This window comes from Aedes albopictus, chromosome 1 (assembly GCF_035046485.1).
Source record: "Aedes albopictus strain Foshan chromosome 1, AalbF5, whole genome shotgun sequence".
Classification (NCBI taxonomy): domain Eukaryota; kingdom Metazoa; phylum Arthropoda; class Insecta; order Diptera; family Culicidae; genus Aedes; species Aedes albopictus.
In genome coordinates, this window is record NC_085136.1 from 296740086 (window position 1) to 296756504 (window position 16419).

General features: G+C 38.4%; 1 protein-coding gene across 1 annotated transcript; it reads right to left on the reverse strand.

Annotated features, from left to right (window-relative positions):
- Nucleotides 1-4858: 4858 nt before the first annotated feature.
- Nucleotides 4859-8496, reverse strand: LOC134287588 (uncharacterized). Its single transcript, XM_062849668.1, has 2 exons — nt 8019-8496; nt 4859-7788 (listed from the first exon to the last, which is right to left on the reverse strand). Exons 1-2 carry the CDS (start codon nt 8347-8349, stop codon nt 7094-7096), a joined length of 1026 nt encoding a protein of 341 aa, XP_062705652.1. The 5' UTR covers nt 8350-8496; the 3' UTR covers nt 4859-7093.
- Nucleotides 8497-16419: the final 7923 nt, after the last annotated feature.

Genomic DNA, 16419 nt, shown 5'->3' on the forward strand with positions numbered 1-16419 from the left:
TCTATCTGACCAGATACACTGAACGAAAACCCCATCCTGAAATCGACTGATTTGTCCGACCATCCAGTCCAAGTTACCAAAATCGTGTTTTCAAATGACGAATCAGTCATACGGCAATCATCCTCAAAAGCGGATGATGACCGTCTTATTCGCGTATGAGTCGACGCACGCTATGTGAATGAATATTAGTTGCAGAGCGAAGGCAACACAGATGCACCAAATTTATTCATCGATAGCATAACAAGTTTCTTGTTCGTTATACCCGCGACATTGACGATGTTGTGTTGCATGTCCTATTTCTGGACGTGACATATTTTTGAAAAGGGTGTTCGCGAGGGCACCCTGGCGACTAAGCACATCATTTTTGAAAAAGGTGGCGGATATATGATTGTCATCAATCGCTAAAAAGCAAGGTTGCTCGACCATATGGTCGGCATTCCATTTTCATATCACTGTCATCCGGTTTTAGGATGACATCATTCGGTCGGTGGACCATACGGTTTCCGACCGAATGTCGTTAAGGGGCGCGATCGTATCGCCTCTCAGTCGATCTTGGGCGGGGGTTTCCGTTCAGTGTAGGTAGAAACAGTTTTACAACTCGGAGATACAGCCGAGAGGTATAGCACGTGCCTCTCAATCAGCAGATCAGATTTCAAATGCTGTTTGTTTTTTTACATACGTATGTTTTATCTCTCGCTTCAGCTCTAGCGATTGCTAGCTCGACTTTATTTATGATAGAAGACGTAAATTTGTCTCAAACGGGCCGCTCCTTTTATGTGCATCCAAGTGAGCTTTAATTAACATGATTTTTTCTAAGAGTGTGGGTAGGACATATGGACTGTCCAACCCAGCATTTTTTGTGGGTAGGATAGGGTAGGATATGTCCTAGCAACTCCTCGCGCCACTTTTAAAGTCTTTAAAAATATCACATCACAAATACCACTTTGTCTGATGGGCCGAACCTGTGGAATAGAGAACATTGGGCTTGTGCCCAAACGAAAACGTATACTCATGCAGAAATATTTCCACTTGGCCAATGAGTTGGTCTTACTTAAATATCCAATTTAACGCCCAGATGTATGCAACTTAGCGTTATCACTTACCGTTACCTGACGTGCCATTGCCTTACTACATTCATACACCGAGATAAATTTCTACTCAGTCACTGAGTTGGTCCTACTCAGAAAAAGAAAAGACTTTTATTTTCTTACTTAATTTCCGTTAAGTTAAAACTGAGACAACTCAATGAGTTGCCTCGCTTCTAACTGAAACTGAGCAGGAAAAAAAAATAATTTGAAATAAAACCATCTCAGTAACTGAGTAGAATTTTTTCTCTTAAAACATCTTAAAACCCAACGGCCAATAAGAACATTTATTTCTCTTATAAGAAAAATTATATAGGGGAATACCCATAAAAAAACGTAAACGTTATAACGTTTGGAGTGAGAGAGGGGTTTGGGATAGTTGACTCGTAAAAACGCACAGAAAACCCCGTGCGAGAGGGGGTGGGGATGTACATTACCAATTTTAGCGTGACGTACGTAATGGATGCTCCATGATGACTGTTTTGATGATTAAACAGCATCCTATTCGCCAGATACATGTTTGTGAACATGGCAAAAATTCTTGAGCGTATACATCACGCGTTGATGGGGAGGGGGGCTTCAGCAAAGTGTGAAAGTGTGAGCATTTTTTTAGAGTTCTCATACAAAAAGTGTGACATAGGGGGAACGGGGTTTGAAAATCGGCAATTTTCGCGTGACGAAATTTATGGACGTTCCCTGATATCACGTTTCCGAAAAATGATGACGGATGTTTGAGCCGTTTGCTGCACATGAATTCGACTCGTAAGAGTGATGCACGAATTATTTAGATCTTAACGCAGCAAATCAGCCGCCGCCGTTGAATGTGGGTCTAGCCATCGCTAGAACCGGATCAATAGATGAATCATATATATAATGTGATCCATTCATTTAATAGCAGTATGACATTTAAAACTATCCTAGTTTGACAATTAAAGGAATACAAGAAATTTTTATTTTTTATCTAAATTTAATTTGACTCTGAATTTGTAGTAGAATCGCATTTGCCACGTGGTTTAAATAAAATGTAATTTTGAATATTAGTTTCCTTAAATTACTGAGCTTCAATTTCCTTTAAATTTCTTTGCATATTCGCGACAATTCAAAAGTTCTGAAACCTTAAAAATTCCGAGAAATGCCTGAAATTATGTTAAGTATCGAGAATTTCCAATGTCCTAGATGCATACGGATATAGGTATCTTTTACAGGTTTGGTTTTACAAACTGATTTATACAAGCTGTTGCAGGCATGTGGCTTCCGACGTGGTGGAACTGCTCATGTAGTTCATTATGAATTTCGAGCTCGTTATTAATAATGATCTGGGCTACTAATGATCTTACGGTTGCGTTCTGGCGGAATCTGAAGCTACCCGTTTCCACAGTAGCCAGTATGAGAATCTAATAAAGCGCGTAAATAAATATTGCTTTTTTCACTGAAAATTTTCCTTGCTTCGCTGAACAACATGACGTTTTCTTCCAGCGAAGGCTTACGCGATACAGAAAACGTATGCGACTCACTGAAAGCTGCGCGAATGCTATCGATCGCGGTCACCAAGACAATCTTTGTTTGTTATTTAGCTCGTATTTTATTTATATCCATCAATCTAATTTATTCGTTTCGGTCCATCCGAATGGCGCGGCACCACCCAACAACCACCCACAGCCACCCGAACCGAAACCGAAACCCAACCCAACCAGTCAGCTGTCCGGTCTGCGCATCACCGCTGGCTGTGTGCGTGATCCTGATCCTGCCCGCGCGCACCAGTCTTTCGGTGGGCAAACAACATCATTCGCGAGTGACAACCATTTCGCTCGCACTATCCCAGCATTGATATTATGATATGATAATATCAATGTCAATATGTTGTCAACATATGTTGAATTGGTGCCGATAGTGGGATGCAAGTTTTTTATATATTGTAAGGTTGAGCATGACGTTTAGTTTGTGGAGAAAAGCAGAGGAAGCGAAATTTCAAAGGAATTTGAGGTGGCGGGGGATTTGTTTTCTGAATTTCTCACGGTGAAAAAATAATGGCCGCTCAACCAGTTTTGACATCTAAGACTACTTTAGAATATGTAAATACCTTGGTGGGATGCACTTCAAAACTACACTGAAAAAAATTTTGATGTGGAAACTACCGATTCCATAGTAAAATTACTAACCGTACCTATGATTCTCAACCGACAACATTTTCCAGTTAATTCCACTAAAACACTGTCAACTTAACTAGCAGTGCAGTTAACATTACCAAAAATAATCTTAATTTAACAAATGAGCAATGTATTTTTAACCATACTGTGTTGTAAAATGCGTGTCCTGGAAAAATTCACAATGTTTTGTGTTGAGACGACTATGCTTTTAGTTGAATTTACTACAATGCATTGTAATTTCAAGCATATTTCAGCTACCTTAACAGATTTTGTTGTCGGTTAAGAATCATAGGTACGGTTAGTAATTTTACTATGGAATCGGTAGTTTCCACAACAAAATTTATTTCAGTGTAGGCCCAGTTTCACGACGAAACGCGGAAAGGCAGTATCCGCGATCAACTAGGTAAATATCCTATACGAACGTAATTTAAAACGAAAACCTTCGGCTGCCTCCCGTCCGTCACTCAGGGTTGCCACACATACAGATTAATCTGTATTTTACAGATTATTCGGATATTTTCCGATACAGAATCTGTAAATATATACAGAATTACAGATTTTTTGGAAACATAGAAATTATACAGATTTTACAGATATATACAGATTTTCAGAATAACAATACAGATCCATACAGATTTTTGAGCCAAAGTCGAAATACAGATTTTAGGTATTGGTCTAAATAAAAAAATAGTGGTAAAAATGCAGTAAGAGTTATAATTACTTGGATTTTCTTTGTTTTTAAGTTGATTTTTTGGCTCTTTTTCAATAATTATGGATACAGATTAAATATACAGATTTTTTGCTTTCAAATACAGATATACAGATTTTTTACGAAAAATATACAGATTTAAATGTGGCAACCTTGCCGTCACTTAGCATGGCCATCGCTATCGAACCATGAATGGCAGTGAGGTTGGGTGCTATGCTCGATTAGCCACCTTCACCCAGCCCATGCACTCGGGTGGGTTTGAGTCGGCGTCGAAGCGCTGGGTATCCATGACAGTTGTCCCATTTCGATGACGTATTACTTTAGGGGGAGGGGGGCAATCGGTCTTACGACCAGTGTTGCCACATTTAAATCTGTATTTTGCCTTTCAAAAATCTTCATCATCTGTATCACCATTTTTTGCGAAAAATCTGTATGAAATCTGTAATATTTCGCGGAAAATCTGTTTGAAATTCTGTAAGTTTTTGAAAAATCTGTATAATCTGTATCATTTCCAAAAATCTGTAATCTTGGTATACAGAATTCTGTATGAAAAACTGCGAGAAAATCTGCATGATTACAGAAAAATCTGTATATGTGGCATCCCTGCTTACGACTGATTCGACATTCCGAAGGGGCTGTTCATAAACCACGTATACCAAAATTTGGCCATTTCAGACCCGCCCCCCCCCCTCGTAGACTTTGTCCATACAAAAATTTTGAAATTTGTATAGAGCGTAGACTTTGGCCAGACCCACCCCCTTCGCCCCATAAAGTCTACGTGGTTTATGAACGGTCCCAAAACACGATTTTTGAGAATTTGGGACAGGATGGATCCTGGATGATGAGTGTAGAATTAGCAACTAGTTAAAATACACAAAAATAAAAACAAAAAAAAAAAAAAAAAAAAACAAGATCCTGGATGATCTCCCTAATGGTTCCCCTGTTAAAAAGGAAACTTTGAAATATCAGGATAAGTTGCCATCATCACACTCATACGTGGTTCGTTAGTGATGGGTGACAACTCTAGGCTTTTTTTTTGCTTATATGTATAGCACGTTAGCGCCGCTCTTTCGTCGTCGTCGTTTTCTCTCACATTCTCTCTTACTTTCGTTCTCGTGGTGTGCTGCGAGCTGCGGCGTCCGTCGTGGCGGTCGTCGCGCACCAACTTAAGCAGGCTGTTACACCTGTCGCTCGGGTGAAAAGTGCTGGTCCGGATCACTAAATTGGCCATAATTCCGAAACGCCTTGACCGATCCGAATCATTTTCAATAGCAAACAATGCGGTTAAATTCCGGTTCGATTCGAGCTATAATCCGAAAAATCGGCCAATGGGAAGTGCCTTAAAAGTGAGTGAACTTATTTTGTTCACAGACACACATACATACACACATACAGACATCATCTCAATTCGTCGAACTGAGTTGATTGGTATATGCGACTTGACTCTCCGAGCCTCCTATCGAAAAATTTTTTTTTGAGTGAACATATAGCCTTTCAGTTCACTTAGGTGAACGAGAAAGGCAAAAATACTGAAAAAAATCCAAAATGAGCCCTACACTGAAAAAAATCATTTCTAAAAATTCAAAGTTGATTTAAAAAAACACCATTTTTGATTTTGATGAAATTTTGTCTCAAGACAGGTAATTATGTTCCCTACCAACCGTACATACATCACAAGATAGGCACTTTTAAGGAAAAAAAGTTTTTCTAACAAAAACTTTTTCTTGTTCGAATGTTTTTTTTTCAGTGTATTTTGTTATCAACAATAAAACCAGTGAAGGCCATAACAATCCCAGAATCCAATGAAAGTCAATTTTCTAGGAGATTTTGTGTTATTTATTCAATCATTTGGAAGGGTTTTCCTATACATAAAAAACTGAAAATATTACAAATGTATTTTCTTAGGAAATGTAATGTTTGATCGCAATATGTATTGAAGTGCACTTTTAAATATACAATTATTTATTATTATGAATTTTTCAAATATATATATATGTGTCTTAGAGCCAATTTCAAACATGTTCTTTTCTATTTTTTTCCGATCATACTAAATATTTTTGGTTCATCTTCTGAATTAGAATACCTGTTTGCCTTTACTTTGTCGCCAGGAATAGGCAAAAAACTATGGAATTTCTGAGTGCCTGGTATTGTTTTGGCGTTATTATATATTTCTTCGAGATCTTCTGACATTTTAATGTACTGTTCAGTGGATATGTAACATTAATTTAATTTAGTTATATTTTTATCTGTCTGTACAACTGCCCAGTTATATAACTCTCGTGGAGTTGTTATGATACTTCCATAATCTCGAGCAAGACTTGCTCTCTTTGCCATTCGCTTGAGAGTGCCACCAATAGCATCACATGGACCTTTACCGTGGGACGTTGCAAAAAAATGCCATTCTGCTCTTAATGCATGCTTTGACTGGAATCTACATAGACTAGCAAAGTTCTTCTTATTTTTGTATTGTGATGCTGCCCCATCAGACATAAAATAAATTTTAGAAAAGTTCGTTAATTGTTTCATAAAATCTATCATTTTTGAGATGAACAACTGGACCGCAACTGTATCGTGAGCCATTACTTCCGATATGATAATGAAGCTAACATTAACAAGTTTATTATCTTTCATATAGTAAATTTCAAATGGGTGTATTGTTGCTTGCGAGTTGTTCCAATGATATCCTTGAGCAGCGTTTTGAATTATGTATGAATAGTTTTCAGAGAAATCACAAATCGCAAGAATTTCATCATCCTTTAATGTATCTTTTTTTATTTCTGAGAAATGATGATTGTTGTTTATGAATAAAGTCGTGTGTTATAAGTTTGTCAATTTTATCAACAAGATACGGAACAAATTCATCAACAGGTTTAATAATCGTTTCTAAATTGCAGCGATCAGTATTCAACCACTGCTGAAATATAATCTCTTTTTTGTCATTTGATTCTAATATCAATGTAAGTTCCTCTTCAATGTGTTCATTACAAGCACACTTTTCACAAGCACGGAAAAAGCAATTATCTGTTCTGGTGGAAATATCGCAAAGCATTTTTTGTATTATTTCATCTTGTGACACAATTCTTATACTGTTGAACATTAAATTTACATTTTCATGAATAGTACATATGCATACATTATGTATACCAGTAGAATCAAGTAAAATACAATGCTTTGGTCGCAACTGTGTAAATACTGTGAAACCAATATTCATAGTTTTGTACATATCTACAAAAATCATATAAGCCTCTTTGAGCGACATCATCAAAAGTCGTTTTTGAACTTGTTGTTTTTTTGCCATTTCGAACCTCAGAAACAAAATCATTTGTTCCTGGCATTGGCCTGCTGATATCATTATCATCAAAAAATTCTCTTACTATTTGTTTTGTATCGTCATCAATACCATGCCCCCTTCTTTTTTCGGTGGTACAAAGAATACCCTGTTCATAAACAAGATCCTTCACCTGCCTCGCCATATACATTGGTGCGTTAAACTCTCTTGTGATTTTATTTACCGACCAAGACTTAGGAAGTACAGATAGTATTTTAATCTGTTCGCTTCTGTCAGTTGTAGGGTGATTGAACTTATCCTTTAACTGCATAATTATCTCGTCATACGCCTCCACTTTGCCAACATCCGTTGAATCTATTCCGAAGATATTTTTTCGAACTGCTTTCGTAATCTGCAATGATTTGTTTATGCGATATTCCATACTTCTCATGTTTCTAGATGAGATTGGCGATAAACTCAATGTTTCAGCAATGGTATTAAACTTCTCAATATTATGGGGACCCTGTAGTTGATCTGTTGACGGAATTGACTCCAATGATGGAATAGATGGTACCATATCTGTAAGATAAAAGTTAAGGTTAACAATATAATAATGAATGCAGTGGAAAGTTAATGATAGTTATTTATGCAACGAGTTGCAAAAATGATTTTTTTTCGCACAAGTAGTACATTTATCCAACGAGGCTTGCCGGGTTGGATAAATACGAAGAATACTGAAAAATGTAGTTTTGCAACGAGCTGCAAAATGAGTTATATAAAAGAAGCTAACACGTTGAAGGCTTACTTACCCAGCTCATGTTCGATTTGTTGACCACTCGTTGACGGTTCTGGTTCTGGAACATCATGATGTTGCTGCCCACTAAATGATGGTTGCATAGTTTCGTCGTTTCCATCCGATCGGCGTTTTTTCGTATTCGGGCTTCTGTTGTGACTTATCAATCCACGACATGACTCACAAATACTCATCGATTCGTCGATTTCATGTGTATATCCCATGGAATGAATTTTATCTATCAATCTTAATGACATTCCCCGTAGATTATGACGGTTGCACTTTGGATTGTTTATTTTTGCACTGCACTTGAATTTGTTGAATTTTGATTTATACGATTGATCCATTACTTTTCAGAACTGCCTTTAATAACCAAAGAGAAGTAACACGTTGAATGATACCGATTCATTTTCTTGTTTTGTTCATATTTGCTTTAGGTACAACTCTTGATTTGTTTTTTTTTCGATTAGGTAGTTCGAATCTAATAAATAGCCTTAACTAATATTAGGTGGCGGCCAATTAAACGCCCCATAATAAATTAAAAAGTTTCCATAAATAATTCGAAAATTGCCAATAAATAAATAGCGGTGGAAGCAATAATAAACTATAAAAGTTCCATAAACAAATCAAAAAGCGCATAAATAAATCAAAACTTCCCATAAATAATTGATTTTAGAGCAATAAAAAATGCCAGAATTTCCACAAAAAAATCAACAATTTCAATAAAAAACTACATTTTTTCCAACAAAACATTTCGAACATACTACATACATCACAGAACTATTATGATAGAAAGACTGAAACTACACGGTCAGAAAATTCACTCATTTTGGAGCTAAAGTGGGACAACTCAAAAATGAGTAAATTTTTTTTCCAGCGATAGCGCTGGCCCAAGTGCGAAAATCTCATCAGTTTAAGTCGTATAATATTCTTGCTGATGTGAAGAATATTATACGGCCTAAATTGGTTGGATTTTTACACTTGGGCCTGCGCTATCGATGGAAATGCAATTTACTCATTTTTTGAGCTGTTCCAGTTTAGCTCAGTTTTGTGTGAATCTTACTCATTTTGGAGTAACATTTTCTTAGCGTGTATGTGTGCAATTTAACAGACAATCGCTTGCTGTCCGAACTCGCTAACGCTCGTCGGACTTTAACAAGGGATAACATCTCTGTTCGCATTCTTCCGGGCAAATTCTTGGATCTGTGGATTGCCTAGATCCGAATCGACGCAGTTACGCCGCGTCGGATTTCGGAAACTTCGGCGGCCTTCTGGTTCATGGTTCGCCCGGAACTTTTACTTTTCTCATTGTTTCATATTTATTGCTAAATTTTCAATTGCTTTTTTGATGTTTTTCATTTGGGAATGTTTAAATTATTTATGGAAAATCAAATTTATTTATGGAAAACTTAAACTTTTTTTGAGGAAAAAATGTAGTTATTTATTGCAATTTTTGAATTATTTGTGGAAATTCCGATATTTTTTATTGCTCGAAAATCAATTATTTATGGGAAATTTTGATTTATTTATGCACTTTTTGATTTGTTTATGGAAAATTTAAAGTTTATTATTGCTCCCACCCTTACTTCTTTATTGGCAATTTCTGATTTTGGTATGGAAAATTATCACTTTTCTATGAGTCGTTTATATTTTAGCCATATTAGGTAAGAACATGGGGTAGAAACGTTTGGGTAGAAATTACAGCAGCACGTATGAAATGCGTGTTCTAATTGTATATTGTTTCGTACTTCTAGAGTGCTGCTGCGTGAATATGGGTGCATTGCATTGTCGCATATGACACAATAAGTTTCATTGCATTTTGAGATTACTAGATAACCTTCACTGGTTTAGTTTGTTTTTAAAAAAAGACACTGAAAAAATAATAATTTGGACATGAAAAAGTTTTTGTTAGAAAAACTTTTTTTCCTTAAAAGTGCCCATCTTGTGATGTATGGACGGTTGGTAGGGAACATAATTACCTGTCTTGAGAAAAAATTTCATCAAAATCAAAAATGGTGTTTTTTTTAAATCAACTTTGAATTTTTAGAAATGATTTTTTTCAGTGTAGGGCTCATTTTGGATTTTTTTCAGTATTTTTTTTCTTAAAATTTGACTTATTTTGTGATAATCACCCATACAACACTTTTTTGTAGGAGTAGTCATTTTTTGATTAAAAACATTTTTAAAAAATCCATAAAAAAAGTTTAGCCCTTTTCAAAAGTCAGTCCAGATAAATTTTGAAGAAACTAAGTATGCAAAGTGGCTTATCTAGTCTTGGTGTACATACCCAGAAAGTTTCATTGTAATCTGAGAGGGTGCTGCCAACTCCGAATACGATTTGGGGCGAAATTCGTCTTATGCAAAATGGTACAGCCCAAGTGGCGTTAGTCCAAGAACCTTACTTCCGTAAGGGGAATTTCTATCTAGGAAACCTTGTGAATCCGGTGTTTGCTACTTTCAGTAAAAATGAAATGGCAAATTCACGTGTCATGTCTCGAGCATGTGTGCTTGTCAACAACGCAATCGTTGCTACACTCATCTCTGAACTAACTACTAGAGATGTGTGTGCTATCACAATCGATGTATCTGTTGGAAATCCCAACAGGAAATACGTTTATTGTTCGGTTTATTTACCGCATGACGAACTATCCCCTTGCTTTCAAGCAAGTCATTGCATACTGCACTTCAAAAGGCCTTCCGCTTATTGTTGGTAGTGATGCTAATGCTCACCATATCATCAAGGGCAGCTCAGACATCAATTTGAGAGGCTCCAGTTTGATGGAATACTTAAGTAGTACAAATCTTGGATTACTTAACATAGACAACCACCCAACCTTCATGGTATTTGCTAGAGAGGAAGTGTTAGACATAACGCTTTGCTCTAGCAGAATTAGTTACGAGCTGACCAATTGGCATGTGTCAGATGAAGAATCTTTATCTGACCATCGCTACATCTTGTCCTGAACGCAAACTTTGCGTTTCAGGAACCCCCGGTCAACCAACCGGGATCTCCTTACCGATTTGGTTGCAGCCAAATTTCATGGATACTCACCATCCATTGACAATCCAGGTGATTTAGATGATGCCGTGTATATGTACTACAACGGCCTTCATCATGAAAGCTTTTGAAGAAGCTTGTCCTCTGCGGTCTGTGAAGACCACAAGAGGAACCTCTTGGTGGAACTCTGATCTGGCGAAACTCAGGAAACAATGTAGAAAGAGTTGCAACAGACGACGTTCGGCAGGATCGGAGGCTTTCAGGTCGGCTCGCAAGGCCTACCAGAAAGCTCTTCGGTCTGCTGAACGATCTGGCTGGAAAAACCTTTGTACAAATTTTTCCAGTCTGAGTGAAGCCAGTCGATTGAACAAAATCCTGACAAAATCTAAGGATTTTCAAGTGAACGAACTTCGTTTGCCAAATGGTGATTTCACTTCCTCTGATGAGGAAGTTTTGGAATGTTTATTCAGTACACACTTCCCCGGATGTGTGGATATTACATCTTCGGATGAACCTGATGTCTTTTCTTGTAGTTATAATTCTTTAGCTTCGGCTCGGAGTATTATAAATTTAGAATCGATTGAATGGGTACTTACTAGCTCTGCTCCTTTCAAATCTCCTTGAGCAGATGGGATTTAACGTATTTTGCTTCAGAAGGGATTTGATCATTTCAAACAAGTGTTTTGAAACAACTACTTGTTTGCAGTTTTGCTACAGGGTATATTCCCAAATCCTGGCGGGATGTTACTACAAAGTTTATTCCGAAAGAGGGTCGTGCGTCGTATGAAGAAGCAAAGAGCTTCAGACCTATCAGTTTGACCTCTTTTCTTCTGAAATGCTTGGAACGCATTGTCGATCATAACATCCGTGTTGTTCATCTGGCCAATGTGCCTCTTCATGTGAACCAACATGCTTACCAATCTGGAAAGTCCACTGTGACTCTTTTACACAAAGTTGTTTACGATATCGAGAAGGCATTCGCTCAAAAGCAATCCTGCTTGGGTGTTTTCTTAGATATCGAGGGTGCCTTTGACAACGTGCCTTTCGATGCCATATTGGAAGCCGCACGGGGTCATGGTATATCTCCAATGATTTCCAATTGGATTCACCAAATGCTCAAAAACCGACATCTCTTCTCGACATTGCGTCAAGCGGCGATTAGGAAATTGAGTGTTTGTGGATGCCCTCAAGGGGGAGTCATATCACCGCTTTTGTGAAATCTCGTAGCAAATACGCTATTGAGGCAACTCAATAATAGCGGTTTTCCTACTTATGGTTTTGCCGACGACTACCTAGCATTGTTAGTTGGTATGTGTATCACCACCCTTTTTGACCTGATGCAAAGCGCCCTTCAGGTAGTTGAGGGTTGGTGTCGCCAATATGGCCTTTCGGTTAATCCGAGTAATACATCTATTCAGTAACAAATTTTGAAAACGACGTATAATCAATGCTACACCATTGATTATACGTCGTTTTCAAAATTTGTTACTGTATTGTTCTTTTTACGGAAAGGCGAAACCGTAATGGCGTTCGTCCTTTGCGTCTTTTTGATTCTGAAATCGATGTGACTGAATAGGTAAAGGACGTTGGAGGCATTCTTGATTCCAAGCTTTCCTGGACACCACACATTGAGTTAAGAATCAAGAAAGCTTGTTTGGCATTCGGGCATGCCGGCGAACCTTTTGTACAACTTGAGATCCAAACCCAAGTACATATATCAAATGGATCTTCACAACTGTTGTTCGGCCAATACTGGCCTATGGATGTCTTGTGTGGTGGCAAAAGGGCGAAATGAGAACGGTCCAATCAAAGTTAGGCCATCTCCAACGGATGTGCTTAATGACGATGTCTGGAGCGTTCTCTTTAACTCCCACGGCAACGCTCGAAGTTCTCTTTGACGTTGCTCCAATACACATTCATCTCAAACAAGAAGCACTTTCTTGCACTTACCGTCTACATGTACTCGGTCTACTAGAGGAAACTCCTGTAAACTGCACATCAACACACACCTCGTTGTTTCCACTTTTGATGAATCTGGACAAAATTGTCCTTGCTCCAAGTGGTCTTACAATTGCTTGTAATTTTCCATATAGCACATTTTCCACGAAATTCCCTTCCCGGGAAGAGTGGACACATGGATATCTGGAGAGAAGCATTTCAGACGGCATCGTATGTGACACTGATGGCTCCCTTCTCGAAGGTAGTTATCGCTTGTCGAACTCAAATCGAGGAGCTGAATTCAACAAACGCTGTTCACCTTGTATGTGTACCTGGCCATTCTTCCATCGCTGGAAATGAATTGGCTGATGAGTTAGCACGCACTGGAGCATCACATGACTTCATTGGCCCTGAGCCAGCTATTCCGATATCAAAGTGTTGGGTAAAGCTTCAGATTCACACCTGGGCTGCTACTCAATACAGGCAATACTGGAATAGTTTGGAGTCATGTAGTTAAACCAAATTGTATTGTACTGAGCCATCTCCAAGGGTGGCGAAGTATCTTACAAATCTGTCAAAACAGAATTGCAGCATTCTGGTCAAAGCATTGACTGGCCACTGCCGACTCAGCTATCACATGGCGAATATTCAGCAAGCTGATTCATTTGCATGTGATAGCTGTGAATCCGATAATGGAACTTCGTATCATTTGATGTGCAACTGTCCAGTTTTTGCTCAACTGCGTTTCCGCGTATTCGGTGCCCCGTAACGTGGGTAGATCACCTTATAATGGTGCGTTACGGTGTAAGATCTACCATAACAAATTCTGATCTTGTAATTTTTTAGCTTTGTTAATTTTAATGCAGGAAAATTTCAAGATCATAATTTGTTCGACTTTTTTTTGTATTATGTTTTTCATTGTTAATAAACCATTTATTTTAGGAGGATTCAGGTAATTTTTATCTATGTATAGAGACAGATTGATTTATTTCCGTAAATTATGTAACTGTTGTGAGCCTATCACCATTTAATACTATTTTCTATTTCAGATGTACAAGCGGGCAACCCTGCAGTCGGGACGACGAAACACCCTTCTTATTTTTTGAAGCAACCATATCATTCGGTGGCGGGTAGACCACGTTGTCCGCGTCGTTTTTCTTCGAGCCGAGTGTCGTAATGTCGCGGGTGTGGATGCGTTTTTTTTTTAGAAAAATAGATTTTTTTTCGGATCGCCAACCATGGTTTTTTTTACTCGTTTTACGCGATCTTGTTTTATTTTTTTTAGATAAACTGAGATATTTTTTGTTGTTGTGTAATGCGATTTTTTTTATTTTGTTATTTTTTGAGTCACCATTTTTTTTCCTTGCGTTTTAAACATTTATTGCAAAGTTCCGATGGTCCTGGAGGGATCGGTTCTGCTTGTGCCTCGCTCTGAGCCGAAACATACTTATTTATACAATAAATAGAAAAAAATATCTTTTGATTTTATTTTCTTCAACTCGTTTTCCGTAATTTTTGCCTTTCTCGTACACTAAGTGTACTGGAAAGGCTATATGTTCACTCCAAAAATGACTTTTTGATAGAAGGCCCGGATGGTCGAGTCACATATACCAATCAACTCAGCTCGACGAATTGAGGTGATGTCTGTGTGTGTGTATGTATGTGTGTGTGTGTGTGTGTGTGTATATGTGTGTGTGAGTATGTGTGTGTACAAAAAAAAAAACTCACATCACTTTTTGGCAGTAAACCTCAACCGATTTTAATGACCAACGGTTCATTCGACGCGGAATCTGGTCCCATTGTTTCCTATTGAAAATGGTTCGGATCGGTCCAGCCGTTCCGGAGTTATGACCATTTAGGTGTTCCGGATCGGTACCCCAGGAAGGGGCCAGATATGAAAACGCAACAAACCCATTCATGCGACACATCAAACCGCGGCACTTTCGAAAACATGATGAACGGTAAACAGGAAAATAGTCACGCACCATATCTGAACCGGTAGTGTCCCGGAACCGGTTCCGGATGACCCGCCGGAAGTGGTCAAATATGAAAATGAACCAAACCCATACATGCGACACATCAAACAGCGGATTTTTCGATAACCTGATAAACAGTAGGCAGGAAAACATTCTCAGACCATATCTGAACCGGTAGTATTCCGGAACCGGTTCTGGGTGTTCCGGCGGTAGTGGCTAAATATGAAAGTGAACCAAACCCATGCATGCGATACATCAAACAGCGGCTTTTTCGATAGCCTGATGAACAGTAGGCAGGAAAATATTCTCGGACCATATCTGAACCGGTAGTGTTCCAAATATGAATGTGAACCAAACCCATACATGCGACACATCAAACAGCGGATTTTTCGATAACCTGATAAACAGTAGGTAGGAAAACATACTCAGACCATATCTGAACCGGTAGTGTGCCGGAACCGGTTCTGGGTGTTCCGCCGGAAGTGGCTAAAGATGAAAGTGAACCAAATCCATGCATGCGATACAACAAACAGCGGCTTTTTCGATAGCCTGATGAACAGTAGGCAGGGAAACATTCTCAGACCATATCGGAACCGGTAGTGTTACTGAACCGGTTCCAGATGTTACGCCGGAATTGGCCAAGTATAAAAGTTAACCAACCCCTTACATGCGACTCATCAAATCGCAAGCTCTTCAGGCAACCTGATAAACGGTTAATAAAAGAGAATAGTTTCAGATCATATTTGGAACTACCGATAGAGTTCCGAAACCGGCTCCGGGTGTCCCGCTGGAAGTGGTCAAATGTAGTAGATATCAAAACCCATGCCTGCGACACATTAGACAGCGGCTTTTTAAATAACGTGATGAACGATTAGTCAGAAAATAGGCTCAGAACACAACGAAGATCTTTATAAAGGTTACCGATAGTGTTCCAGGACCGATCTAGGGTGTCCAGCCGGAAGAGGCCAAATGCCAAAAAGAACCAAACCCATGCATGCGACACATCGAACCGCGGTCTTTTTTTAAACCATGAGCAATGATAAGCAAGAAAATAGGCTCAGACCACATTAGAGGCTACCGATAGTGATACAAAACCAGCATTGGGTGCTTCCTAGGGTGCTTCGCAGGAACTTCAAAAATGAACAAAGTCAATGCAAGCGATAAATATGTGTAAGAAAACAAAATCTTGACTGAACTAAGGCCACATACATACAGACGTCTTACTCTACTCACTCTCCATCGTCCTTGTTTTCAACGGTTGAATCAAATATTAATCGTTGTTGCTCGTTTGACGTCTACTCACTACCAACATCAAGCCGCAGTGAAACGCAACCTGATTAGCATTTGGCGATTATTTTTTCGTAACGATGAATATATGCAATAGCAATATGTTACAAATGATATGTCTGTTTGTCTGTACTAAAGCAATCTCATCAAATCACTGAGATGTAAAAATATACAGTAGGATAGGTCAACGTTATATGAGAAAATTATCGCATCAATCC

Bases quoted from the DNA above. Each gene is read 5' to 3' on its own strand.
- LOC134287588 (XM_062849668.1), bottom strand. From the start codon at position 8,349: ATGGATCAATCGTATAAATCAAAATTCAACAAATTCAAGTGCAGTGCA. The intron at 7,789-8,018 runs GTAAGTAAGCCT...TTTATCTTACAG, and splicing joins ACAAATCGAACATGAGCTGG to ATATGGTACCATCTATTCCA.